Source organism: Pelecanus crispus, chromosome 6 (assembly GCF_030463565.1).
Source record: "Pelecanus crispus isolate bPelCri1 chromosome 6, bPelCri1.pri, whole genome shotgun sequence".
Classification (NCBI taxonomy): Eukaryota; Metazoa; Chordata; class Aves; order Pelecaniformes; family Pelecanidae; genus Pelecanus; species Pelecanus crispus.
In genome coordinates this window covers 21098348-21124663 of record NC_134648.1, presented here as the reverse complement: position 1 = coordinate 21124663, position 26316 = coordinate 21098348, and the positions used below count along the sequence as shown (strand labels likewise).

Here is a 26316-nt window from a genome sequence, read left to right as displayed (position 1 = left end):
CGCGGGGTGCTGCAGAATGCTCCTCCGTGTGGCGCCCTGAGCGCTGAAGTAGCAGAACCTCCGGGTACCAGGTATTGCATGTCAGCCGTGATGTGTGCATGGAGGTGTGCACACCCAGCACCGCTCCAGGGTCTGTGGTACATGTAACTGCACTCACTGGGATAGTGACCTCTTTCAGCCTTGTCACACAGGCTGCACTATCTCATCACTTGCAAAGCGCTGAGACAGACAGAATGGGGCCTTTGCCATTGGGTAACTTTATTCACCTTGCTGGACCAGCTGCTGCCTGTGATTACCAGTCAGGTCTGCTTAAGAAGACCAGTTGAGGGTACAAATTGGCTCAGGGCTCTGCTGTGCTCTCCTACACCCTGTTTCCGCTTACCCCAAAGACAGAGGAAGTCTCTCCCCTTTCCATCTTGACTATAAGGACATAGGAGGGCTACTGTGGCAGGGCTGCCTCTTCCTACCACTGTGGGATAATGGGGTGTGTGGGGGTGCTGTGTGCTGGTGTGTGCTGAGTATTTGCTCTACGTGCTGGAGAGTAGCTTGTAGCTGCCTTGCATCACAGAATGTCAAAAAGAGGGAGCAGATGTGTGCCCCTTTTTTATTACCCTTTGGGGTTTAAGGTTGAAAATTACACATTACAAGTTTCAAATATGCCTATATCCAGCCACATGGAAACGCCTGCCTGCAGCTAATGGGCATGGCCGCTCGGTGGCTCTCGGGGCTCAGCACAGTGCGCTGTGAATTCAGCTCCTGTAATTCAAGTGAGTCTCATTCAAGCTGCTTGGCTCTGTGGGCAGCAGGGCCATGGTGTCACCAAGGCCCAGGGAAGCGCAGTACAGGTCACGCTGGTGGTCCCTCTCCTGGAAGGGAAGGTCACTCCTTCCAGCCCCGGCAACGTGCCTGATTTTCGTGCTGCAGCAAAGCACTGGTCACACAAGGCTGAGGCTGAAAGCTTGACCTGGCCTGCATTCGGCTCAGAGCAGGGACTTCTGCTAAAAAAAACACAAATGTGTGGGCATGTGCCAAGGAGACAGACCTGGGTGGCTCAGTAGTGGTGAGATGAGCCAGCGCCACCGCTACGGTACTGCTGTGGGGAAGGCAGATGCACTTCTGAGATGCATTGGGTGAGACAGGGGTGTGGTTGCATCCCTTTATGAGACCTTGTCCCCAGACCTGCGTGTGGCCCTGGCCGCCCGTTTTCAGGAGAGGTGAGTTGAAGGTGGAACACGGACGAAGAAGGGAGAGCTCGTCCTGGAGGGCTGTTTACCGAGGAGGGGCTGGAGAAGCGGGGCAGACTGGGCTCCTGCCTGCACGCTTGCAGCTGCGGCACAGAAGGTGGCACGGATGGCTCTGTGTTAACAGTGTGTCCCAAACAGCCACCAGGCCACCTCAGCTGTGCTGCCACAGCAGAAAGAGAAATGCCCGCAACTCCCCTCCTTGTGCCTTGTCCTGTTCCCCCCTGTGTCATTAGGGGTGCAGTGTGGCTCCAGTCACCCTTTCCCACTCCCAAAGGGAAATTAGCCGCCCTTCTGCAAGGCTGTCATGGAGTGGCATCTGTGAAGCCTGTAGCTCAGTGTCTTTCAGCATGAAGCAATTGCTTAAAAGCAATTTCTCTTCTTGTTTGAATTTTCTTCTGCAGTGTCTGTGATCAGGGTGCAATTACAATCTTACAGCATCCCCACAGACCATGCAGCCTCAGGTTCTGGGTGCTGCCACCTCTCTTGAGGTGGGACTGTGGATTTCTCCCCCTCTGGACCTGGAGATTTGCGCTGTGGTAATTGCCCTTCACAGCAATTAGCTCAGCTGGTGGTCTGCTCTCTTGGGGTGCCCGGGTGGTCAGTACAATTTGCTCAGGAATAAGAGGGAAAACAGATGAAGCAGTAAAGAGTTTCTGCAAGGATCCAGCTTTGGGGCAGTCACCCTGTTCCTGCAGTTTCAAACAAGACACAAGTATTTCATGGTCCCCTGCAGGGCTGCTTCGAACCCCTGTCCTGGTTTCGGCTGGGATAGAGTTAATTTTCTTCCTAGTAGCTGGCATAGTGCTGTGTTTTGGATTTAGTAGGAGAAGAATGTTGATGACACACTGATGTTTTAGTTGTTGCTAAGTACTGCTTATGCTAATCAAGGACTTTTCAGCTTCCCATGCTCTGCCAGGTGCACAAGAAACTGGGAAGGGGTCACAGCCAGAATAGTTGATCCAAACTGACCAAAGGGCTATTCCATACCATATGATGTCATGCTCAGTATATAAACTGCGGGGGTTTGGCCGGGGAGCAGGGATTGCTGCTTGGGAACTGTCTGGGTATCGGTCGGCGGGTGGTGAGCCAATTGCATTGTGCATCACTTGCTTTGTATATTATTATTACTATTATTATTATATTGTTATTATTATTATTTTACTTTATTTTATTTCAACTATTAAACTGTTCTTATCTCAACCCAGGAGTGTTTCTCACTCTTACTCCTCCGATTCTCTCCCCCATCCCATCGGGGTAGGGGGAGTGAGTGAGCGGCTGCGTGGTGCTTAGTTGCTGGCTGGGGCTAAACCACGACACCCCAGACCAGTTCACAAACATGCCCTTTCCGCTCCTGCTATTTAGTTGGAAGGAATTTTCCCCCCAGGGAGGCCTTGGCACCCCTTTCTTTAGCCATTTATTAAGCCTTCCTTCGGTGGTGGTTGTAATGTCCTTGTTCTCCCGCTGGGCTGGGGCTGAGCAGGGCTGCAGCAGTGGAGGGAGAAAGACAAGGAGCAGGCAGCGATAGTCTCCTCCCTGGCGAGATACGACAAATACACCCTGCTTGGGAAATGGCAAAGGGGAATGCTTTCTCCTTTCCTGCCATGAAACCTCCCTAGATTTCCTTTTATGTGTGTATGTGTGCGTGTGCATCCCTGGGAGAAGATGCTGAGTGCTCTGTGCTGCTCCTCATCACACAGCACCGGGTAGTGACAAGAGATGCCTCGGGCAGCACTGTTGCTGAATTGGGGGGTGGGTGCATGTGAACAGAGACCAACAGCTTCTCCTGGCATGGCTGGTTTTGCTGTGAAGGTCCTGGGCTGGTTCCTGTGCCCTTAAAGAGCAGCTCTTTGGGCTGCTGGCCACGCTATGCCGTGTCTCCCTGGCGAGCTGCTTCTGCAGGGGGAGCATGTCTGCCTGCTGCTTCTCTGTGCCCAAGTCTGGTTGGGCAGAGAGGTGGCAATTGCACCGGTGGCACTGCCCAGCTGGCCCAGGAGGCAACATGGAGCTGATTAATGTGGTGCCTTCAGAAATGACAAATTCCTTGCAGGGAGGGGGCATGATGCTCTCAAATGAGCTATAATCACATGAACAGCAGGGATGCTGGTGCCCACCAAATTCATTCAGTGACTCATTCCAGCACAGCAGATCATTAGGCACACTGGGGTTTTGAAGTCCTCTTACTTCCTGCAAAGGAGGCTGCTCGTCCTGCTTTTTCGGCTGTCTGCATTAGCAGAAAGGATGCTGCACGCGCTGAGGCCATCGGGATCAGCAGCTCGCTCTCTCTTCTGATTACTGCTCCTGCCTGCATAAAAGGAGCTGCTGAGCATTAGGCATTTCCAGGCTTCATGTTTTTGAGTAGCGAACTGTCTTGCTGACAAGGGAAGAGCAGTTTCTGCCTACACAGAATGTAGGGAGAGCCCAGTGCCCCAGCAGGGCCTGATCCTACCAACAGCTGCTGTGTCCCCCATTGGGACAGCAAAGCCCAACCCGCCCCCCTTGCAGTCCCAGAGGTGGCTTCAGTGACTGCAGCACACGTCTCCAGCAGCTATGGGGGAGCGTGAGGGTCTGAGCCCCTTGCACCCCTCTGTGGTTAGAGGCCAACCCAAACCAGGCACTGGGTGCAGGGTGGGTGGAGTGATGCTTCACAACTTTGACCATGTATGTGTACATATAGCTATTATCTATGTATCTCCTCCTGCCATGCTGGAGGATTTCCACTGCCTGCAGGAACTTTTACAGGTGAGGTTTATATTTCTTATTTTGCTCAGAAATGCTGGAATCCCTTTACCCCAGAAAACTGCCACCGTAGAAATGCGCTCAGTCCTTCCAGAGTCACAGCCTCCCTCTCCCTTCCCAGGGGAGGGATGTCCTCTCCCCGGTGGGTCAGCCAGCAGCCAGGGATGCTGCTTACCTGTCAGTAGTCACAGCCTCCGCCTCCCCTCTTCTAAAGGGCTTCCCAACCTCGGATTAGCAAGAGACCAAGGTGAATTGTTGTACCACACAGCAAATGGCTTTCTCGTTAACGTAGCAGTGCCCCATTAATGTTCAGAGGTATGTCTCCTGCCTGCCACTGGCTGTAAATAAATAGGCATCTGCCTCACAGCACCTCGCTGATGGCAGGAGGCAGGTGCCTGCATCAGTGCACAGCCATCGTCCTCGTGGGAACAGAGGGCAGTACCAAGAAGCTTAAGCCCCTTGCTTTGTTGTACAGGAGAAACTGAGGCAAGCGTTTTGTCCATGCTTGTACGGCAAGTATGTGATGGATACTGGAGGACCCACGGCGTGGGGGTGTCTGTGCAGAGAGCTGCCTGCGCCGCTCAGTAACACGCTGTGCTCATAGCACATATTTTAAGTATTGACAAAGCCTCCTCTTTCCTGGGAGAGAGCATTCTGTACTGACTAGTTGTTTTCCCAGGTTGTTTTACACACTTTGATTTCTTGCTGCCCATTCTGGACAGATGTGAGGCACCAGGCTCAGGTTTTGGGATTGGGACTTCAACTGCTATCTCCGTTCCTGGAGGATGTGAGCTCAGTTCCCCCCAGACCTAAATAACGGCTAATATCACTACAAAATGACATCTGAAGGCATGTCCTCCACACCCAGCTCTTACAGCTCCTCTCTTGCATGTTATTCCTCTGTTAAGTGCTGAGCATTGTCAGGTACTATTTTATATTTATCTAAATTAAATCTTGTCCCATTAAACGTGCCCAACTTTCTAAGATATCCCAGGCTAATTGACATTTTGTCCTTAATTGCGTTTTCCTTTCCATTCTACTCCATCGATCCACAAACATGATCAGTGTTATAATTTGTTTCCTTTTCCTCCTTTCTCCCTCTCCCACCACTCTCTTCCAGGACTTTAATGAAAAGTTTTTAATAGCAGTCAGCTGACGGCTGACTTGCTCCTTCCTTTGCTGAATGCCTCGTGCTCCACAGATGGACTCATTAATGATTCAGTTGTTTGGGCTCTAGCTGGTAGCTGTGGCAGAATTACTCAAAAGAAACATTTCTGAGGTTTGTCCACACTTCCAAGTTGGACAATCCTGAACCCCAGAGCAGGGGGTGGAGCCCTAAATCATAGGACAGCAAAGATGGCTGCATATGTATTAAATACATTTTTTCAACCAAAAAAACCCCGACCCAAATGTTATTCAAATGTATTTTACAGTTTCACTTACCATAGTTAATGGTACTGGATGGGGCTATTAAAATCACAGTCCCAACAAATGTGGGCTCTTGGTGCCCTTTTCACCAAAAAAGCAATGCTGCCTTCTGGAAGTGAACTGAATTTAAACGAACGTGGGCGAGAAGAGGCAGCATTTCCCCAGCAGGGTGGTGGGTTGCTGGGGATGCAGTTAAGGTGCTGACTGGGAAGACAGGAGCTTGGTGTTGCATCCCCAGTTTGCCTGGAGGTTTGAGGACACCTCCTGCATCAGTATTTTTGGCAGAGCTCAAGGACCCTGTTAGCAAAGTGACCAGATACTCATATGTTATCGGATGGGAGTGGATGAGCGTACGGCACCGCAGGAGGAGTCCATCCTGCACCTGCCTGTGTGAGTGCTGAGCTCCTCCTCTGCACCTGCGAGCCCACCACCAGAGGCTGCTAAGCATGGTGGAAAAATTAATTCCTATCAGTGTTTCTTTTTCCCCTCTAATCATATTTCCTTTTCCTTGTTCCCTTAGATTGAAAACTTCCTTTTAGTGCCTGTACAAGCTGTGCCAAGCTCCACACAGCCCTGGTTGCAGCTGCACCACTTAAGTTCTGCCTGTAATCTAAATAACAATAAAAATATTGCTCCAAGGGAGTTATGACCCTACAAAACTGCTGAACTCTGGTGGCACTCCTCTTCTAAAATCAACAATGGGAAACGCAAATCGGTGTTGAACTGCAGCCTCTGGTTTAGCATCAGCAATTTTTTTCTAGTTTTGCATAGCCTGGAGCTTCAAGTAAACTTGATTCTGCTCTTGCAGGCAGAGGTTTCTGGAATGTGAATGCAAATAACTTCTGCTCTCCACGCACCACTGGAGAGATGCTCTTGTTTCACTGCTTTAGGATTCCGAGTCCTTCCTGGAGACAGGGTCCAAGGATGCTTGTCACCTCCCAAGGGAGACCATGTGCTGCCAGCCTGTGGGTTAACTAGAAGCAGGAACTAGGCTAGAGCAGAGAGGGAGTTCAGAGTTTGGGGAGAGGGAGGCAGTTCAAGGGAACACGTTCACTTTTCTGGCCCAGTTTTTAATGCCACTTCTCCCCAGGAAAGGGTCCCGGAGGGAGGAGGCAGTGAGCCACAGCCCCCTCAGGCAATTCTACCTGCAGCCCAGCTGACACCACCTCCTGAGCACGGGTCAGAAACAACGGGCTACAATTAAGGCAATTATGCCTTTAATTAGGTGTAATTGAGCTAATGGCTTTTTTTCCCAGTCTACATCCCCTCTCCTGGATAATCTATGAGCCAAGCTCTGAGCTCCCTTTTAGGGCTTGTAGGAGGCAAATGTTCACCCCTTGTTTCCTCCAGCTAATTAATCCTGTCCCCAGTCCCACTAGAGGTGGCAGGAGATGCCCCCAGTTGCTCTTCATGAGGCCAGTTGGTGCGTGAGGGTTATTTGAAGGCCTGAAGGGGCTCCCAGGTGGCTCTTTGCAGGGCTGGGTCTTCTCCTCTGCACCTCTAGCCCAGGAGAGGGGCTCTGGCACTGGTCAAAACAGACGTGTTGGGGCTGAGGCCGGCGGCGCTGCCCTCAGCATGGTGGCTGAGCTGCGGGCAGAGGAGATGCGCTTCAACCCAAGAGCAGTCCAGACTGAGGGCTGTGTGCAGGGCTGTGTGCCGAAGGAAAGGCTGCGGGATGGGAGAAATGAAGCTGCGTGTTTTGTTTTTGTTGCAGCCCATCCTGCACTGCAGAAGCACTAGCAGAAAGCCAGCAATGTGTCCCTGATGTGCCACCACCATTAGCCAGCTCACACAGCCGAGGGCAGGAGCAGCTGCCTCGCCGGTGCCCTGCCCTGGCAAGATGCAAGTCTGGCCTTGCCTGGCACATCCCAACCATCGCAGCATCCCTGTCCCTGCCCAGGGGGAAAGCAGCAGCTGCCACAGACCCTTTTGGGGGGGGATTTAGGTTTGGCAGGGGCTGCAACACTGCAGGTAGCCTGAGCTCTTACCCACTGCAATGCGGAGGGTAAGGAGCAGCAGTGGGATGGCCACACCACTGGCTTTAGCTCCAGCAGCTCTGCAACAAGCTCTTTTCTACGCAGGAGCTGTGGGACAAGCCACGGATGGGGGAATGCATTCTGCATGCTGGGAGCAAGGGTTAAATAAACCCTGCAGTGAGCAAAACAAATGTCACATCCTTTCAGCTGAGGCTTGCTCCAGCTTTTATTTCCAAGAGCAAACCCAGCCCCACTGTTACACAGGTAAGCATTAATTTGGACGTCTCTAACACCAGAGTGAAGGGAGCAAGAGATGGTCCCAGGGCCAGAGTAAACATCACTCCTGCTGGGCAAATGATACAGAAATGAAGGGGGAGGAAATGCGGAGATGCTTTTTGCTTCAGCCATTTCACAGGGCTGAGCCTGTCTCTGTGATGACATTTTGCAGCTGGCCTCTTCTGCAGCCAGGCTGAAACGTCCACTTGATCTTGCTGTTGAGCATTTGCCTACTTACAAGACTCATTCTTTCCACCACACTTGATGAAGAGAAAATCTCTGATGTCTCCTAGAGACAGGAGCCCTCATCTTGATCTGTTCTCACATGGTGAGGGATGCTGCCTCAAGCAGGTCTGGGGAAAGTGGATTGGAAAAGGGCAAATGGAAAAAGCTGGTTGCAAAGGGGGCAGCCATGCTGGGGCGAGAGTGGGGTCTGCCCCCAAAGGGGAGCAGTGCTGCCCCATTCCTGTGTTTCCCTCCTGTCATTGCTGGGATAGCTTGGGGATATCTTGCTCTGCATCCTGGGTTGCAGTGGCCCAAAATTATGGGCAGAAATAAGCCAGCAGAAATAGGTGGTATCCAGGTAGCAGGAGTGTGAGCAAAGCTTAAGGTGCAAATGGGTCCTGGTAGAGTTGGGTATGAAGTTGGGTGGCACGGTCCATATGTCTGAACCCTTCTAAGCCAGAAGACCTCCCCAAGGCCAGGTGTGTAGTTAGGTGCAGGCAGACATCTCTGCGTTTTGAGCTAAGCCCCCTGAGATCATCCACCCCTTGCTTTGGAGAGGTCACCTGACCTCCTGAAGCTGGGAAGATGCCTTCTTCCTCACCGCAGGTGCTGGTGTGTTGATTTTACACATGCATACACCCGTAACTCACACCAACTGCCAATGCACATCTTGACACCAGGTTGTATATCAACCATTGCTCCGTGCTGCCTCAGTGTGTGGTGGGAGATGGGTGACCACCATCCTCCCCAGCTGCTGGGATCCTACCAATTGGGCCAGCCTGCAGGCTGAGGTCCATGCTGATAGAGGCTGGGGACCCCAGTTGGCAGACTTAATCTGGGGCTGCTGTTTGCTGCACTGACGAAGCTAAGGCTGAGGAATCACCTGCAAGTGAAGTCAACCTTAGACCTGGTGCTCCCAACTCTGAGGTCTTTGCAGTGGCCCTGAGCTTTGTGGGGATGCTGGTTTCTTCCCGCCAGTAAGATGGCGGTGGCTGCCCTCTCTCACAAGCTCATTTGCACTGGTTGCAGTGGCAGCTCACTGGTGGCCCTCTGGGAGGCTCCTGCCTGAGGCTGGTGGGGGTGAGTGGCAGAGCCAGGATCAGGCACGTGGCATCTGGTCCAGTGCCCTGTTCATGTGCTGACGTTGTCTGTTGCTGAGGAGCACCGCAGCCACACTCTCCCACCCTCATGGGCAGCTCTCAAAAACATCTCAGCGTTTTCTAGTCATCTGGCCCCAGTCATCTGGTGGGATTAAATCCAGCCTGTACCACATCTGCCTAAAAGTTTCCTGGGGACCTGAGGCTCAGCTGCTCCCTGGAGTAGCATCTTACATTGCCTCTGTAACTCAGGCACCAACATGACTTTAATACAACTTTTTAAAGTATGCATTTGTATCTAGTAAGCCCTTGAGTACAGCAGAGTCCCTTTTATATTGAAATTCAGGCTCCTCAATAACATTTTATTATGAGGCCTGCTATTTTTGGAATTGCTGTTACTCTGTTATGAGCAAGGGACCTAACATCCTTCGATATGAAATCATTAAGGGCACAGCAGAGTTCATTACAGGGGCATTTCTCTGGATTAAGAACAAATCAATAGCACATACTAATATCACAGCCTGGTACCTGGCTTCGGTTGCAAATAGCACATCCAGAGGCAGATACTCTTCTTTTGGCCTCTTGTGCTCTTCTTCCAATATCTTATTTACTGTTTTCCCCCAAGCTGTTGTGATGGATTTATGAGCAGACAAAATCCAAAGGTTGTTTTTCCTTGAGCTACCTGAATATTGTAGCTTTTAAAATAAAGAAGAAAGAAATAACCAGCTTAAGTTTGTGATATTGCGGTAACCTCACATGCAATATGACTTCCCTGCTTCTGCTGGTGGAGCCCCCTAGAAGCAGACGTGCAGAAGAGAGCGAAGGCCTGAAGCTCTCTCTGGTTATGTTTAGCTGATCACATTCAGAGTTTAGAATAAGTTTCAGATGTTTTTAGTTGGGAACATGCCTGGGGGAGGTGGGTTGTGAAGGAAAGGGATGAGGATAATTTATAAGAAGCCTCCAATAGAAGAAAGAGCTCTGCTGACCAAGTATCCCCTGGATGAGTCACCGTCTTTTGTGAAAATCTGCCCTGGGTTGAGATGTGGAAGCAGTTGGAGTTTGTTGGTGTCCTGGGCATGCTGCATTGGGAGGGAGGGAGGGTAAACACTGCTGTTGGTGGGTCTGGGGCTGTATGGCCACAGCCTCCATGGAGGACCTTCACTCAGGCAGTGCATGACCACCTTGATCTTGGGTGGAGGCTCCAGCTTTGCTCTGGACAACACAGATCTATGTCCCAGACCTGGCCCAAAGCAGGTTTGCCCATCTGTGGTTTGAGACAAGGGCAGGATAAAAGGGGTTTAACTGTGCTCAGCACAGGGCTGCAGGGTGGATGGGGGATACCAGGCTCTCAGGAACCACCAGCTGCTCCAGCTGTTGTTCAACCATCGAGAGCCATGTCTTGAGAAGTCTCTTGCTGTAGCTGAAACAGGAGTTTCTCCATGTTGCTGCTCCCAGCTATTGCAGAACAAATGTTCATTTGGTTTGGTAACTGACATGAAAGCTGCTGAAGCCAATGGCATTTGTTTCTCTTTATTTATTAGAAGTAATTATTCATCAGTAGAATTTAATTATTACTTTTTTGCCTTTTTAAAATGTTGCTTAATGGATGAAAGTAGCCATTTGTCTAGGCTGCATTTAATGCTGAGTGGATCCAAAGGGCATTTTCTTCAAGCTGTGTTGGCAATAACAATAATAAAAAAAATCAAGCTGGTGAAGTGTGGAGCTGTAGGCTGTCTCTGTAATGATCTGAAGCACTCAAGCCCTTATTAACTTAATGCTTTCATTTACTAGCTCATTCCTGGAGGAAGACCTCCTAGTCAAACTGCTATTGCTCCTTTAAAAAACTAAAGTTAGTAATTGCTTCAGCTGCACATCTCGTTACGAGGAAAGGCCTACAGCTGAGACCAGCGCTCATCTTCTTGGTTTTGATTTTAAATTTTCGAGGGGAATTTCAGCAAAACCTCTTGTTATACCTCCATCCCAAGCATTAGCTATTCCATTGCTGTGTATAAATTTATAAACTCATTTATAAAAGTTCTGCATTTCCATTTTCTTTGGAAACAGGAGGCATGAGGGCTTGGCTGTATCGCAAACTGTTACTGTATTGATGAAGAGCTGGGCAGAGCCTGTCAGCTGGTGGGTAGTGGCTGATCAATGTTGGTAGGAGCACATCCTATTTCATCAGTGCAGCCGTTAACTGTGAGGAGTTGACACTGCTCTGATTACCATTTACCCCATTGTTCCATCAAGTGGATGTTTTCTCCCTTCCCTCTCCTAGCACTGTCTGGGAAGGAGCATGCTTTTATGCATGTTACCATAGGGAAGACTTAGTTAAAAAGAAAAAAAAAAAAAAAGGTGGGGGGAGCACTTTAAGGCAGCTTTGAGTAAATAGCTGGAAATAATTGGGCTTTAGCTGTATTCTCATACCTTCTGAATTGCCGTGGACAGCGATGCTGCTGATCTCTGAACTGCTGCACAGGCTCAGGGCAGCAGCTTTCCATCAGCAATTCCTGCACTGGGCTCTGCTCACGGTCAAAAAGCACTTTTTTATCTTTTTAAAGATTTTCCATTAGGATTTGAGGGTAGTATATGATAGGGGTCCTTGATAAGGGGGAGGCAAGAAGACACCAGGGGTTGCGTGAGATTAGGCTTCTCCTTGTTGCCCATCTCTGATGGTTTCTGAAGAGTGGGATGAGTGCCATCGCAGAGGTACAGGCAGGGAAACTGAGGCACCACACCGGTGGCTTGCCCAAGGCTTGCATAATAAGCCTATTTGTTCTTGTCATGGCCTGTCCCTAAATATACACCTTAAGGTGAAGCATTTTGCTGTCTTTGAAAGACATGAGTAATGACGTTACATGGAGATGGGCAAAGGGAGTCTCCGTTGCTGATGTCACTGCTGCGAAGAAAGCAAAGAAAGGGTGGAATGGGATGGACCCAAAGTACACCAGCACTGGAGGAAAGATTCTCACTGAGCTTCATGCACTTGGATTAGGTCTCTGGAGAGATGTTGGTAAGGACAGTGACATTTATGTTAATCTCTGAAGTAATTCAAAGCTTGTAAATACCACTGTGGTGAACCACTAGAAAATGTGGAAAGCAGCAGCTCAAGAAAGGTCAGCACCTAAAGGTGGGTGCTGAGCACAGCTGTCCTACTGCTGGCACTGATTTATCTCATATTTTTTTTAGAAGCAGTTAATTTCTTGGAGTCCTACAAGTAGACCTGCTTTTAAAAGAAGGAGGTCTGATTCACAAAGAGCAGGTATTCAGTATTCATTCTTCCTTAGCTCCAAATCCAGCCCATGGGGTGGGGTGTGGGTTAATTCAAAATCATCAATGCCTACGGAAAGTCTTGACCACAGCCTTTGCCACTGGCTTTGAAGTTTGCTGTTAACTGCTGGTTTTTTGTGCTCCCCAAAGTACACAGGCTTTTAGCTTTTTGTCTGCTCTTCCGTGCCTTTCTTTGATGACTCAGCTCCTGAAAGAAGGAAATAATGAACCTATTTTACTAAAACACTTGCTTCTTATTTGTGAGGGATAAATGAAGGATTCCCCTGCATGAATTTTCTAGCTTGGCTGTTACAAGACACAATGTTTGATACGGGAGCAGATGCATCAGGAAGGAAATTGTGGGGAAACTCATGTGGTGCTTGGGATCTCCATGTCTTCACCTTAGCTACATGAGACCTACAAACACAAGACAAGGTGTAGGTCACCAAAAGGGTGACTGACAAAGTCTGGAAGATGTGCATTTGTGGACAAGGAGAAATAACATTGGGGGTGCAAAACCTAAGGCTCTCTGCATGCCCTATATATTTCTGTAAGGGATTGTCAAAGAGAAAGAGATGAGGGTTTGAATGAGACCTACTCCCATGTAAATACTGTGCTGTTTCCAAGTGCTAGCCCAAAGCGAAGCCGGTTGCCTTGCAGCTCCCCCCAGGTGGCTGGAGTCGCTGAAGCCAAAGATAATTTCTTACCTTTTATTTTTTTTATGGCCTTATGTGCTGGAGGTGCACACGGCGGAGGTCTGCAGCAAGATCTGAAAACTCTTTGAGTATCTAAGGCTTGGGCACCTCAAACAGCTTTTCTTAGCAGAACTTAACAAAACGAATTAATCCTGGACACTCGAGTGGTGTAAGGCACCACACGCTACCAGGCCATTTTAAGTTACATTGAAGTTAATGAAAAGACTCCCACAGACTTCAGTGGGCGACACATCAAACCATGCAGCACGGCAAAGCCAAAGCCTCAGCCACGTGCTTACTGTCCCTGGTTTTCAAACATCTTTATTGTGCTGTCCCTATTGAACAATTAAAAATGCTTTCTCACTGGCTGGAGGAATTGAGTAAAAATTGGATCTGAAAACAAAGCCACAATGTAAAACATGGTGCAAATGCGCTGAAGGGGAAATCAAAGCTGTATTCATCGTCTGGGCAGTCAGAGCCAGGTGGAAACAACATTATTTTGGAGATGGCTCAACTGAGAAGTTCCAGGAGTAAGAAAATCTCACTGGCTAATTAGGCTCAAATGGATGTACATGGGTCTGCTCAGAGAGGGGACTAAGTAGAAGTGCTATTTTCTTATGAGGATCAGTACTGAAGTTAGAAACTATTTGGAAATAAACTGCTTTTAGAGGCAAATAGGCTCTTTGGTTTTGGTGGCGCTTTTTTTTTTTTTTTTTTGGCTGGGGGGAAAACCTGCTTTTTCCTGTAGAGCTATTTGCTATTTGCAGGGAAAGAAGTAGCTCATGTTCTGGATCCTCATAGTTTATTACCAGTGAAATGTAGATTTGTAGCCACAGGGCTAGATAGGCATCTCTACGGAAATATACAACTAGAGGGTTTGTACTCTGGTTGTTTTCATTTTTCTTCATATAGACAAGAAGCATATACAAGAAGTCAGACTTCAGTATCCAGTTCCAGGCTGCACTTGGGGAAAGGTCATGGGAAGAACAAAAACCCAGCACACATGTCTCAGTAAATCACCCTGGGGTGAGACCCTCACAAAAGGTTGTTTTGCAGAGCAAAACTCCTTTTGAAATGTAAGGCTGGAGGCTCATTACAGATAGGCACAAAAGTATTTCATTTCCTTCTTGCAAATGGACCCAGAATCGTGATTAAGAAGGGTTTGTGTTTCAAACTGTCATCTCAAGAAACGTAAAGCTTTCCAAGCACATGCATACCTTGATGCTGATGCTCCAGGTAAGAGCAGGACACTGGATTCCACAAGCAGAGTCCGCTGTACTTTCCTGACCTCAACTCCCACCATGTGCTTCTCACACACTACTTCATTATTTTTATATGACAGTGATATGTGGAAGTCCTGCCTGAGGCCACCCTGGCCCCCGGGAGGCTGCAGCCTGGGTGACGGGGGTTCTTCTGTTACACTTCTGATTGTGCTTGCTTGCTTTTCCAGTACCAGGTCAGTGCGATCCCTGCAACAGCCTTTCAAAACAGATTGAAACATTTCCAAAATGCTTTATATATGAAGTGAATAAATGACTACAGAGGAGTGGTGGGATTTTTGGTTTTTTTTTTCAGCAATCTTCCAATTGACAGATTTCTGTATGTAATTAAGGGCTGCATATTCAGTACAATTTCTGGTTTTTTGCCACTTCTGCCTATCTGTTGATTCTGCTAAGGGCTCCTTTTTATTAAGATTCAGGGAAAACCGAGGCGCTTTTTTTTTTTTCTGTGTATACGCATGTGTCTTTTACATTAGCTTTTAAAAGTATGGTTGTTGTGAGCATATTTAATGGCTCTTCTCAAAGATATCTGGCAGATTAGAAAGCAGATGCAATATGCTTATGTTATTAACAGCTGCAGAAGCAAGCACAGGAGAAATGACAGCGAAAAGGGAATTACTTTCCTAGTTACCAAAGAGCAGGGGTGAAAGCTGGGATTTACAGAAATCCATTGAAAAATTCACTGACTCTTTATGGAACAGGGCTCTGCTTCTGCTCCTAACCCTCCCAAGGACAAAACTCTTTAGACAACCTTTCATATGAACACAATAAATTGTTTGCTTCGCCACATTACAGAAATGGCTTTTTTGGTCAGTGCTGCATTTGCAAACTCCTGAGGAAAAGTTGTGATGCAGACAGGTTGTCATGTGCTGTGTGAGCTAATATTAATGCCTGCTGTGACTTAGTCTTGGTACTTAGGGGGTTTTTTTGCTGCTCCTTGTGTAGCACCCGTCTGACAGAGCAATACCAGACTGCCATTGGCTTCCACTGCATCTTGTTTTCTGTCTGAGAAATAGTAATGAGAGCAACCAAGGTGGTTTTTCTTTTTCCTTCGAATTTTTGAATGAGGCCTGCTGTGTTTTTGCAAATTGCATCTTCCTTATAAGTATTTAGGAGCCATAGCTTTTCATATCAGACAACTTGGCATCAGCTTTGAAAAGAAACACGTTATTCTAAAGCAGAAAACTAGATCAGAAAATTGCTTTTGCAGATAGAAACGAAGTCCTGTCGGCTCGTCTAATCCAGTTCTTTTCTTTGGCACTGATGCAGGACAGCTTTCCGCACGGCATAATGCACGGCTGCCTCTGCCAGACGTACCAGCCTGGGCTGCTGTGCTTTCTCAGTACAGCTCACAGAACGAGTGCTGGGCCTGGCGTTTTGATCTTTCTGTGAACAAGCTGGCACGTATCTCCATGTAACGCTCCACTGTAACATGGAAAAGTGTCCTACAGGAGTTCAGTTTGGAAAGGTCATCCTATATTTCATAGTGTCCTGTTTAAAAAATAGCCTGAAAGAGAAGGTGTTTTTCTTTTTTTTTAAAAAAAGTGCATTTAGCTAGCTAATACAGCAGGCATGCAGAACATAAGCTATCCAACCAACTATGAAACAAATGCTAGAATTAATTGCTTAATTCTCTTTGCATTAGGATAAAGCATATGGTTTTAAAATGTCTTCCATGAAGAACTGCTGAATATGGGAAGCATCTACTATTGCCTTGTACTAAATTGAAAAACAAGTTCAAGTGTAAAGATTGGTGGGGTGATAGCCAAAGGCAAGCTGTTATTTTGTGAGACAATCTAGCTTTAACATTTGTGCGTACAAGTTTGATCCAGTAAGCACATTAAATAATTACCATCTCTGGAAACCCAGGTTTTGTTCAAACCAACTTCTTTGTAGTTCTTAAACTACAGGAAAGAATCCACAGAGATACTTCTTACCCAGCAGCTGATATGCGAGTGCTAGAAGTTTAACTACACCAAGGAATAACAGACTGCAAACTAAGGGATTATTCACCTGTTCCAGCCTGTTTTCTACAAGGCTGCTGTAACGATGATTTATCCTACATTTACATATGGGCTAATGCTGCATTTGAACAGAACCCTGAGCATGCACAGATGTAGGAAGTGGCCTCCTTCATTTTCAGGTAAGGCGGGTGTGCACACACCACCCAGAATGATGCATTCTCTGGATGTCAGAAAAATGCCTCAAATGTGGTCCAGCTTTCAAGCCGATAGCGTGACAGGAAGGTGAGACCTTTCGGCAGGGTCAGTGCCTGTCTCAGCGTAGGCAACCTTCATGAGCTCTGCATGTACAGCTGACCTCTCAGTGTTTCACCAGGAGAGCACAGAGCAGTACCACACCACACGCACAGCACAACGTGAAGCCAATGAAATGACTAACGCGTGGAAAGCTTGCATGCCTACCAGCTACAAAGTGGTGCAGGTGCTTGGCAAGATCAAGACTTTGATCCTGTTCACACCAGCATGCGTAAATTCTCACATCCAGTGCTTTCCATGGGAACACTCATACATGTTTTACTTAAATGAAGGGCACCGCACCATCTGATTCACTGTTTTTTTTTATAATACAGCAGCCTGAGCGTTCTATAAGAATTGGGGTAGAGACTGCAAGTTGACTTTAACTGCAGTGGAAAGCGCACTCTACTAGCTCCAGAAGCCTTCAGGAGTAATGCCTCATTCTTTACCAAACAAACTCACACACTTCCCTGTTGCTGGAACCCGAGCTTCAGTCCCATGTTTCTAACCCCCTTGCCTGCCTAGCACAAAACACTGAACTGTTTACTTAATAGTACTCCTAACCTCAAAGTAACCAGCACAAGCAAATGGCAAGATCCAAGCGCACAGTTAACTCTATCCAGAAACTGTAGGAAGGCTAGAGGGAAAGACCTCCTTTATTTCAACATTTTTATGAAATACAATAATTTTTCTACATGAACAAACATTTGTTTTTGCTGGCAGAAGCATCTAAAAGTTCACAAAACAACTCCAAACACAGATTTAAAAAGAAGCATCCAAACTTTTAATTTAATCTCCCAATCTTGGTTAAGTGGACTTCATCTTTCCTTTGTTTCTTTGAAAGAGGTTAGTGGCTCGGGGCAGTATTTTCTCCAGAAGGTAAACATCTCTCAATGGTTGCACTACAGGTGGCTTTCATCCTTTACTGCCTGAAGTCCAGTTTCAAGTTTGGAATTAGAGATACGTTCCACATGGCTTGCAGCATGGTACTTTTTTCATCTCATTTCTCCAGGGGTGCATAATTCAAAAGCTTCTCAATCAGATCCACATGGGCTAGGAGCATTCTGCGGCAGCAGTATCTCTTCAAACCAAGGGCATCCAGGGCATCTCTATTAATAAAGAACAACAATAAAAAAAAAAAAAGGATGAAGTGAGTCAGAACCACTAGTAAGTGTTCCTAAGCAACATTCTGATTACTTTGAGCTTAGTCATAAAGGAAAACTTGTTTGCAGTTCAAACTAAGAAACAGAAATTTAGCATGTGCTGTTAATGTTCTTTTCCACTTACTGCTGTTGACAGGGTGTTTGCCTGTTCTCTGGCCTGCAGGAGAACGTGATCTTCTGTTGAAGATGGCGTCTAGCTGACACAACTACCAAACTTTCAGAGGTAAGTGTGCAGAACTCCCATAGGAACAGAACTGTAACAGACTCACTCTTATGAATTTCCTCTTCTGAACTACCCCACTTGCGAGGGCATATTTGGTCATGAAACAGCAAGGTTAAGTGAGATGCAAGTATTTTGGGTTTGGAAATACAATTTTAGTCTTCACAGCTGGAAAGAGACTTGAAATATGGTACATTTCTAACCTCAATTATTAGTTACAGTAACTCAGTCTTCCTTTTACAAATGCCAGTCTGTAGAAAATACAAAAGCTGATCTGGTTAAAAATCTTGTCAATCAAGAAGTGTGAATGTAGTAACAGGAACACAGTTCTGAAACATGGGAAGCCCTTTCCACTCGTCTTAAAATCCTGAACAGTCCATAATTACCTGTGCTGGCTACAGCTCCTGCTAGTGGTATGGTAGAAGGTAGCACGAAGGCACTAGACAGTCTCCTGACACAGGAATAAGGAATAGCATCTCTAAGTACCGTTATAACACAACTTTTCTGTAAACTGAGGATGATACTTGCCTACTTCACAAGACAGATTTGTGATCCAAGCCATGTTAAAGGGTGAGAAATATATAGAAACTAAAATAACTCAAAATGCGAAGTACCCCACATATGGATGGGATGCTAATTCTGAGGAAGGCTGAAATCCTTTCCAGTTCCCATATAAGAAGGCATTCAGGTATACAACCTGTTCCCCACAAATATACAAGTAAGGATGTGCAGACTGCTCACCAAGAAATTTGTGGTTTAGAGTCTTTCCACTTAATTCCTTCTGAGTGCTTGAGATTCTTACGGTTGGGTAGAGAATGTATGAGTCAGCCTAGCCTAAACCACTGCATGTGCCTTCAATGACTATTGCTATCAGACCTCTTAAAGATAAGTGACACTACCTAAGCTCTTTAGCACTAACCTATTAACCACAAAGCCAATCTGATACTCCTTCAGAATTTGACATTCGTAAAATACGAGTGATTTCAGGTCTTTAGATCTATATGATGCAGTGCAACAACCCAGCATTTGCTTAAGACAAATGTAATTTCCTGAAACCTGTAATTCTCCTGTAGGAAGATGCTGATAGATACTTTTCTAAAGTACAAATGACTGAAAGGAAGCCTCTGCATAAGCTGGACCATGGTAAAAGGTTATTTGGCTCTAAGCAGTACAGTCTAACTGCATGGAGTCAAACTCCAGCAGCTTCTCTGATGACGTCAATTAGTCCTTGTACCTACCAACAGTTCTTCAAGGGCTTAAATAGCAGGGCTATTAATTTTAGGACTAGCACTTGCAAACGTTATTTAAGAGAAGTATATGAACAGTGTATTTTTTTTAAAAAGAATGTTTATGAGTAATATCATGTGATATCTAAACTTTCCAAAACGCTTGAGAACAAAAGCATCTCATGTTTGTTGATACGTAAGTTTTAAAAGCTATCTGGAAAGTTCTGAATTTTCAAATGCAGTTATCAGAGATGCAAAATACTAACATTAGTCACAACTTTAGAAGTCATACTATACATTTTAGCTAAAACAACTTCAGTTGTATTTCACTTTTCCTCTAGCTTCCAAGAACCTGTGGAAGAAGAACAATTTTAAGGGACAAACAGAAAGGTGTGGGTCTTTTTTAACCACAAATTGTTTAGACAAGTTTATTTCTTCCATTTTGTCCATACATTTCTTAAGCCACTATTATTAGCGATTCTGACACTGTACTGTAAGATGTTTAACTGTTTAGTATCTGTAAACTCTGCTTCTGATCTTACAATATCATAACTGCATTAGTTTGAACAGGCATCCCAGAATCACACCAATGACCATAGCAATTGTTTTCGAGTGAGCATTTATTAATAACAACGTACATCTTCCTGTCCCATATAAAAGCAGAGGAATAATGACGACAGGAAAAGTATTAAAATGTAATACTTGGAAAATAAGTCAGAAGTGCTACCAGGATAGCTCTGATAAATTTCAGTATTAGTGAGAAATGATTAGCAACCTGTACTATTTTAATGCTTTTAACTCCATAAATGAAAGAAAACAATTTTTTTGGTAGGAACTTTCCAAATACCTTTAGTTTACCAGCTGTAATATTCTACTGAACGTTTTCAGATTTACTTTAGAGAAAAGGCAGTGAAATGTGTTGTTAATATATATTCTTCTGATAGTTCATAGACATAAGACCATTTAAAAACCTATTAGTTACCCTAACCACTTGAATGCAAAGCAAATACTCTTTCTACTTAACAGTTTCAACATCACTTCAGGAAGTCTCTCCAACTTTTAACATTTTTTTTCCACTCCTTTGAATTGCAAACATCTGTGGTTTTTTTTCCTTCATACTTAAACTTGACGACAATGTAAATAGTTCTCAAGAGTTACCTTCTCAAACCCTTCTGAAGTAGTCGCACCATAGCTAGACCGTCCTTGAGCTATTAAAAGATAATTCTGGCTATGCAAAGCATGCAAAGACTTCTTAAAATGGAATTGTTAGGACTATCAGTCAGGTATGTAGAACTTCACCTTCACCCCAGCAAACCAGTGCTTTCAAATAAGGTTAGCAATTCTGGGTAGCGAACATGAAATCCTTTTAAGAAAACCTAAAGGGGTATACCTTGTTCACAACATTAGTTACTTCTTCCACTTGTCACTTGTTCTTTCTCTCTCCTTTTAAAAAAACACGTTTGGCATCAAAGTTGACTGCACTGCTTATTTCTCTCCTTCACATTCCATACAGACTTAAATATTTGAGACTGTTTTGGATATAAAGGTTATGACTTGGCAATTTCCATACTACTAATCAGAAAAATTCAGTAGGGAAATGAGTACTTTCTTACCTATTATAATTTCTAACCTCTGGTTAAATAATTAACCTTGGAATGCATCTGTAGTTTTTAGCCTCTTTACAGCTACTTTGTAATGCCATGATCCTGCACTTGATATATCTTATGCACTGTACAATCTCATCTAAAATCTGAGTCAAAGAACACACAGAAATAATACCCACCCTTCTGTATATTCTGCTTGCAGAAGGCCAAGATAGGCTTCCCACTTGTTTCCAACTATCTTGCCGCATGTGAAACATCTGACTGGGATGATCATTTTTGTACTCTAGCTGTAACATTAAAAAATACAGTATCACAGCTCTGCAAAATGTCTAAATGACATGCATTCGAATACAAGAAAGGAAATTCGGAACTCGTACAAATCTCAAACGGCAGCTCAACGGACTACGCGACAGTAATCAAGAGAAGAGGCCGCGTTACGCAGGTGCTGAATTACAGCGGCGCAACGCGGCTTAGGTCGCCCTTCACCAGCAACTGCCAGCCCCGCACCACCTCCCAGGCGAGGCAGCTCCAAACAGGGCGGTGGGCAGCGCCGCGCTGCCGGGGAGACCCAACACCTTCTGGCTGGGCAAACCGGCCGGCGCCCGAGCCCGGGAGCGGGTTACCCCTGCCCCGCGGCCGGCAGAAACAGGCCTAGAAGCGGCATAAGAGGCGCTCGTAGGGCCGGGGGAGGCCGAGGCCGAGGCCTCGCACGCCGGGCCAGGCCAGGCCAGGCCTCCCCGGAGGAGACCGGTCCCAGTTCGCCCGCGATCCCACCCTAAGGCGGCGAGGAAGCTCGCAGCCCCGCCGAGGCACCGAGGGGACCGCAGCCCCGTGAGGCGACTCCTACCGTAACGGCTCCTCCGCGCTCCCGCAACGGCTGCCAGAGCGCTACCAGTGCGGCGAGGCGGGGGAAGGCGCGCCGCCGCCGGGCTGGCCGACGCGCCGGGCGGGCGGGAGGCGATCCGGCGCACCCCTCTTTCTGCGCAGGGTGGCGGATGGTAGCGGCCGAGCCTACGGCGTCCCGGGCGGCTCAAGAGTGTGCGCGTGCTGGGCGGTCTTGTTTTCGCGTTTCGCGTGCGGCGCGCTGAGTGGCAGCTGGGGCGCCGGGAGCGCAGAGCGGCGGCACCGGCGGCGCGAGCGACCGAGCGCGGCGGCCGCCCCTGTTCCTCCTTCTCCTCCTCATTCCCAGGCGGGTGGGCACTTGTTGCATTGCCAGAGGGCTTTTGCAGCGACGAGACTTCTCATCCCATCCTGGCTGAGGTACCGGAGCCGTCCGGGGCGGGAAGCGCAACTGGTGGCTGCAGCCCGGCACCCGCCAGCCCTGTCCGGCGGCGGAGGGGGGGAGAGGCGGCGGGCGTGATGGAGACCCCGGCGGGCAGGGCTGCGGGACGGAGTCGGGGTACCCCGTGGCAGCCCGCCCGCCGGTCCGCTCCCTCACGGGCAGGGGCGCCGGCGTGGTGGTGCCCGCTGTGGCTCCGCGGCTGGAGAGCCTGTCCCCGCCGCGGGCAGAGCCCCCCGCCGCCGCGGCTGAGGAGCGGCCGGCCGCGGGAGGGCGTGAGGGTCTCTGTGGGGGGAGAGGGGGCGGCGGTTGGGACCCCCCAACGGTCGGCTCGCGGTGCCGCCCGTCGCCGTGTCGCGCCTCTGGAAACGCGGCGCCGCGGCCCGTTTCGGGGCTGCTTCTCCGCTTTTTTTTTTCGCGCTCCCTCAGGCGGGAGAAGGCAGGAGCGGCTGCCGCCCGGGTTTATAACCCGCTCCGCTTTCCCGCCGCCCCTCCCAAGGGGTTACTGCTTTTTTCGTTCTTGTGCGCAGCCCGGATGGTGTTTATTTCTTCGAAGGCAAACCCGCCCTCGAGTCCCAGTCAAGTGGCAGGCGCTATCGTGGCTGCAGGTTTGCCGAGAGTTTTTAAACTCTGGGGTCGGATTGGACTTGACGCTGTCCCGTTTAACTTTCAACGTTCCTCCGTCTTGTTGTGACCTGTGTATGGCTAAAATAAAAATGAAGTGGTTCAACAGAGGTATACGCTGCCCTTGAGGTATTGCCTGCTGCTCAGGGCCAGTGTCATGGACGCAGCCTGCATGGATAGGAGCGTTTCCCCCGGTATCTGAAGGACAAGGGAAGTTCCCCTTGCTTGGGAGGCAATGGCTGGTTGCAGGCAAAGCAACCGATTTTATTGCGTACCTCAAGCCGGGGAGCTTTGGTAGGAGAGGATAATGCATCTTGAAACTGTTTACTTGTATTTCATTAATCTAAGGATTGGGGAAGCATTAGGCACAGACTGTGTCTGCTTAACAAGGGGAAGCATGCTGTGATGGCTACAAACTTTAGGGACAGACACTGCTGTTCTGCAGACTCTGGGATGAAGCATTAGTCTGAACACCGTCAGTCCTTACTGTTTTCTTGTTACAGCGTTAGCATTATGCTAATTGTCCTTGGGCAGAGCAGAAATTCTCCAAAAGTGTTTTATTTTCCTGCTAAAGTATCTGTGAGTTGATACAGTGCACAGCACATAGCCATTACTGTCAGGCATATAAATAATTGTGTCTTAATGCACAGCTTATGTTAATACGTCTTTCGTGACTATTTTTTGAATGACTGGATTATTGACCCTCTGCACAGAAATGCCAGACCTAACTTGAACTGTAAAAGAGCAAATAACAAATAAGGGTTTGAGGTTGTTTGAAAGCATTTTTACAATTCTGATTGCTAGTGAAAAGACAGTAATTTTTGCAGTCCCAGGAACAATTATACGCAGTTGTGAACGGAGCGAATTGACTTGGCGGGGAGGGTAGATGAACCTCCTGTGATCTCTAGTTAATTATCATTATTGTTATTGTAGGCCACTAGGAGCCAAACTGTGTCTATTCTTTTTCTCCTTTGATTTCTTTTTTTTGGGGGAGGGCTTGAGAATTTGGAGATTGTGCTTTCATGCATTTTCAGCACCAGGGCTCCAAAGTAATTTTCTTACTGAACTGTGCAGTGAAAGGCATTTGTGTTTGGAGATGGAAATTTGCAACTGGGACTGAGAAAGAGGGGCTGTCACAGGGGCTTCATGGCAGAGGCACATCACTAGATGCAGGTTAGGATCTTATAGCTGCCTTGTAGAAATGTGCTTGCTTATTTCTTAAAAACAAAACTGAATTTTAACTTTCAGACCTAGTTCTCATATCTAACTTTGCTTAGCGTCTTTTTTCAAAGAAAAATTTACTCGGCTTGTTCTCACAGTATTATTCGAACTTTGTTCTGTCTTTTCTGGATAACCTGCTTTGGCTGGGTGATGGACTTAATGAACTAATAGGTCTTTTATGGCTGTAGCTTCTTTGATCTTAGAAAATGTAAGGATTTTTAAGATCTATGACGTGGAGAGACTGCCACATACTGAGAACATACTCTACTCAACTTCATGTATCCTCTGCTTAATCTGACTGTTTGCCAAACCGCAGAAGTCTGTTTAAAAGAGTTGAGGGGGATGTGCACACATGTGACTATTAGGAATCAGAGTCAATGTTTTACAGGCTGTAGCTCACGCTGATTATGGTGACTCTGCAGAGTGAGCCATTTGTGGCATGCCAACTTTCAACTCCTCTTTTTCAGGTGAGCTGGGTACTGCTGACACTCAGCTGTTGTTTAGTGTTTAGTCAAATTTGGTCTCTTCAACCGTCCTTCTGAAGAGGGATGAGGACTGGAAGAATTGGAGAATTAGGTATCTCTAAGCATCCTTTGAAGAAGAATTGCAAGAATTGGAGCCCTATCTCCTAGAACTAATCCTAGAACTGCACGGGTCTTTCTCACAGTAAGTTCTTGTCCCATTCCTGGTCTTCTGCCACCTTCAACAAGCAGTAGCCCCCAAACTGCTGATTCTTTGGGCCTTCAGACAACCTGGTGGGCAGGAAACTCATTGGTGTGCTCCTCAGCATTGAGCAGAAGAGACATCCTTAGAACTAATTGAGTTGAAGTAAGTTTGAGAACTGTGGACTGCTTTTCTGATGTGCTTCTGGAGCAGCTTCTGTCATGTGAGGCTTTGTTGTGGGGCATTGCAGATAATATATCCCACTTCTTGGTTAATGCGGTACAGGACTTCTTCCTATGATCTGAACAACTTTTGACAGCTGAGAGTGTTCTGTCCCACCATCATGGTTGGGTTGAGGCTCGTTCTTGGCATTTTTTTGTGGATTTAGCTCTACAAAATGCAACTAGGCATGACCGCTCCATCGCGTTGTTAGTGATGAGTACTGAAATCGTAGACTGGTGACAAAGGAGTAGATCCTGCTTCCTATTCTCCCATCCACAAAATGTAAGGGAAAATACTGCTGCTTGTTTAAAAAACAAACCCCCAGAAAAGTCAGTTAAGTGACCTGGCTGACTGAACTACTCTTAAAATACTTTTATAGCTCGAGTGCCCATATGACCTCCTGCAGCTCCTGTTGGCAGATTGTGTCTTTTGTGACCTTGTCTCTGTAATTAGGGCAGTAGGAAGGAGTCATGGGATCTCTGCCCTAGTACTGGTAGCGTGAGAAACCAGTGGCTGAGTGGGTTTTTTGGGGGTGTTTTTTGTTTGGTGGGGGTTTTTTTTGTGTTTTTTTTTTGTTTTTTTTACTTTGTGTGTTGCAGTAGGTCAAGTTTAGGTGTGCACCCTCAGAAGTCTGGAGACTTTTCACGTTTCACTGCTTTTCACCTTCTGTGGTTGTTCTCCTTCTTCTGACTTTGTTGGTTTCTGCATACATGTAGATAATCACCAGAACTGAAGCCTTGGGTCTTCTAAGATCTGATTTGCCAGTTAGGTAGCAGTTGTGTTCAAGGGTAGTGAATTGTTATTTAAAATTCAGGACTTTTTAGAAGAACTTTTCTGTGAAGGATTGTTTTGGTACTATTGATCGTGACTTGCAACCTTCTATAAACCTGTGGGTAGCCTGTTGGCTCTGTTTGGAGTGCAAAGCTCTGTTTCCTGTTGCTTCCTGTGGTCATTGAGAGAAAGAATATTACCAGTTTTCACTCCATCTCTGACTAACACCTCAGAATCGTTTACTTGATTGCAAAAGTTCGTGGTACCATATTCAGTGGTGTACTCCTCAGATCTCCACAAAGCCAGAGAGTGAAGAACCCTAAGAGAAAAAGGCTTGCATGAATCTTACAGTGAGTGATTAAATAGGACATTAGTCAGGAACTGAAATGTACAAATAAATATGTAGCAATAGAGAGCCAGAGCAGGAGAGGAAGATTAAAAAAAAAAAAACATGCAAGACAGAACTTGGCTGCTGTTTTCTTGGGCACATTCTCCACTCCAAGGCTATTAAATCCTTCAGATTTACAGTTGGGCTTTCTCTAGTCCTGGTTAACTCAGAAGTGTGTCATTCATCCCATTCCACAGAAGGGAAAGAAAAGTGGCTCCCTCTGGAGCTAGCCAGTGTGACTTTGGAAGGGCTTCCCTCCTTTCCCTCTAAAGCTTGCAGGCTCAAGGAGCAAAGACTAAGCTGGAATCTTGATTTGTTTTCCCCTTGATTTTTTTTTTTGAGTGGGTGGCTTTCTGCCCCATTATGTGCCCCCCCTGCACTTGGATACAGCTTTATACGTGATGGTAGGGAGGTGGAGAAAGCCAAGAAGGAAAGGCAGAGATGATGGAAAGA

General features: G+C 46.9%; 1 protein-coding gene and 1 long non-coding RNA gene across 3 annotated transcripts in view; one reads left to right on the top strand and one right to left on the bottom strand.

The window, feature by feature from the left end:
* Positions 1-17091: 17091 nt before the first annotated feature.
* Positions 17092-21611, bottom strand: LOC104026690 (DNA-directed RNA polymerases I, II, and III subunit RPABC5). Of its 2 annotated transcripts, none has more exons than XM_075712210.1 (3): positions 21543-21611; positions 20875-20982; positions 17092-17591 (listed from the first exon to the last, which is right to left on the bottom strand). In XM_075712210.1, exons 2-3 carry the CDS (start codon positions 20967-20969, stop codon positions 17483-17485), a joined length of 204 nt encoding a protein of 67 aa, XP_075568325.1. In that variant the 5' UTR covers positions 20970-20982; positions 21543-21611; the 3' UTR covers positions 17092-17482. The 2 variants fall into 2 exon arrangements, with proteins under 2 accessions (XP_075568325.1, XP_075568326.1); XM_075712211.1 differs by lacking the exon at positions 21543-21611 and adding an exon at positions 21073-21205.
* A 254-nt stretch (positions 21612-21865) lies between these two features.
* LOC142593775 (uncharacterized) overlaps positions 21866-26316 on the top strand; it is a 170175-nt gene continuing 165724 nt past the window's right edge. The window contains exon 1 of the long non-coding RNA XR_012831133.1: positions 21866-21955. This is a non-coding gene — a long non-coding RNA (uncharacterized LOC142593775). The remainder of the gene's footprint in view (positions 21956-26316) is intronic.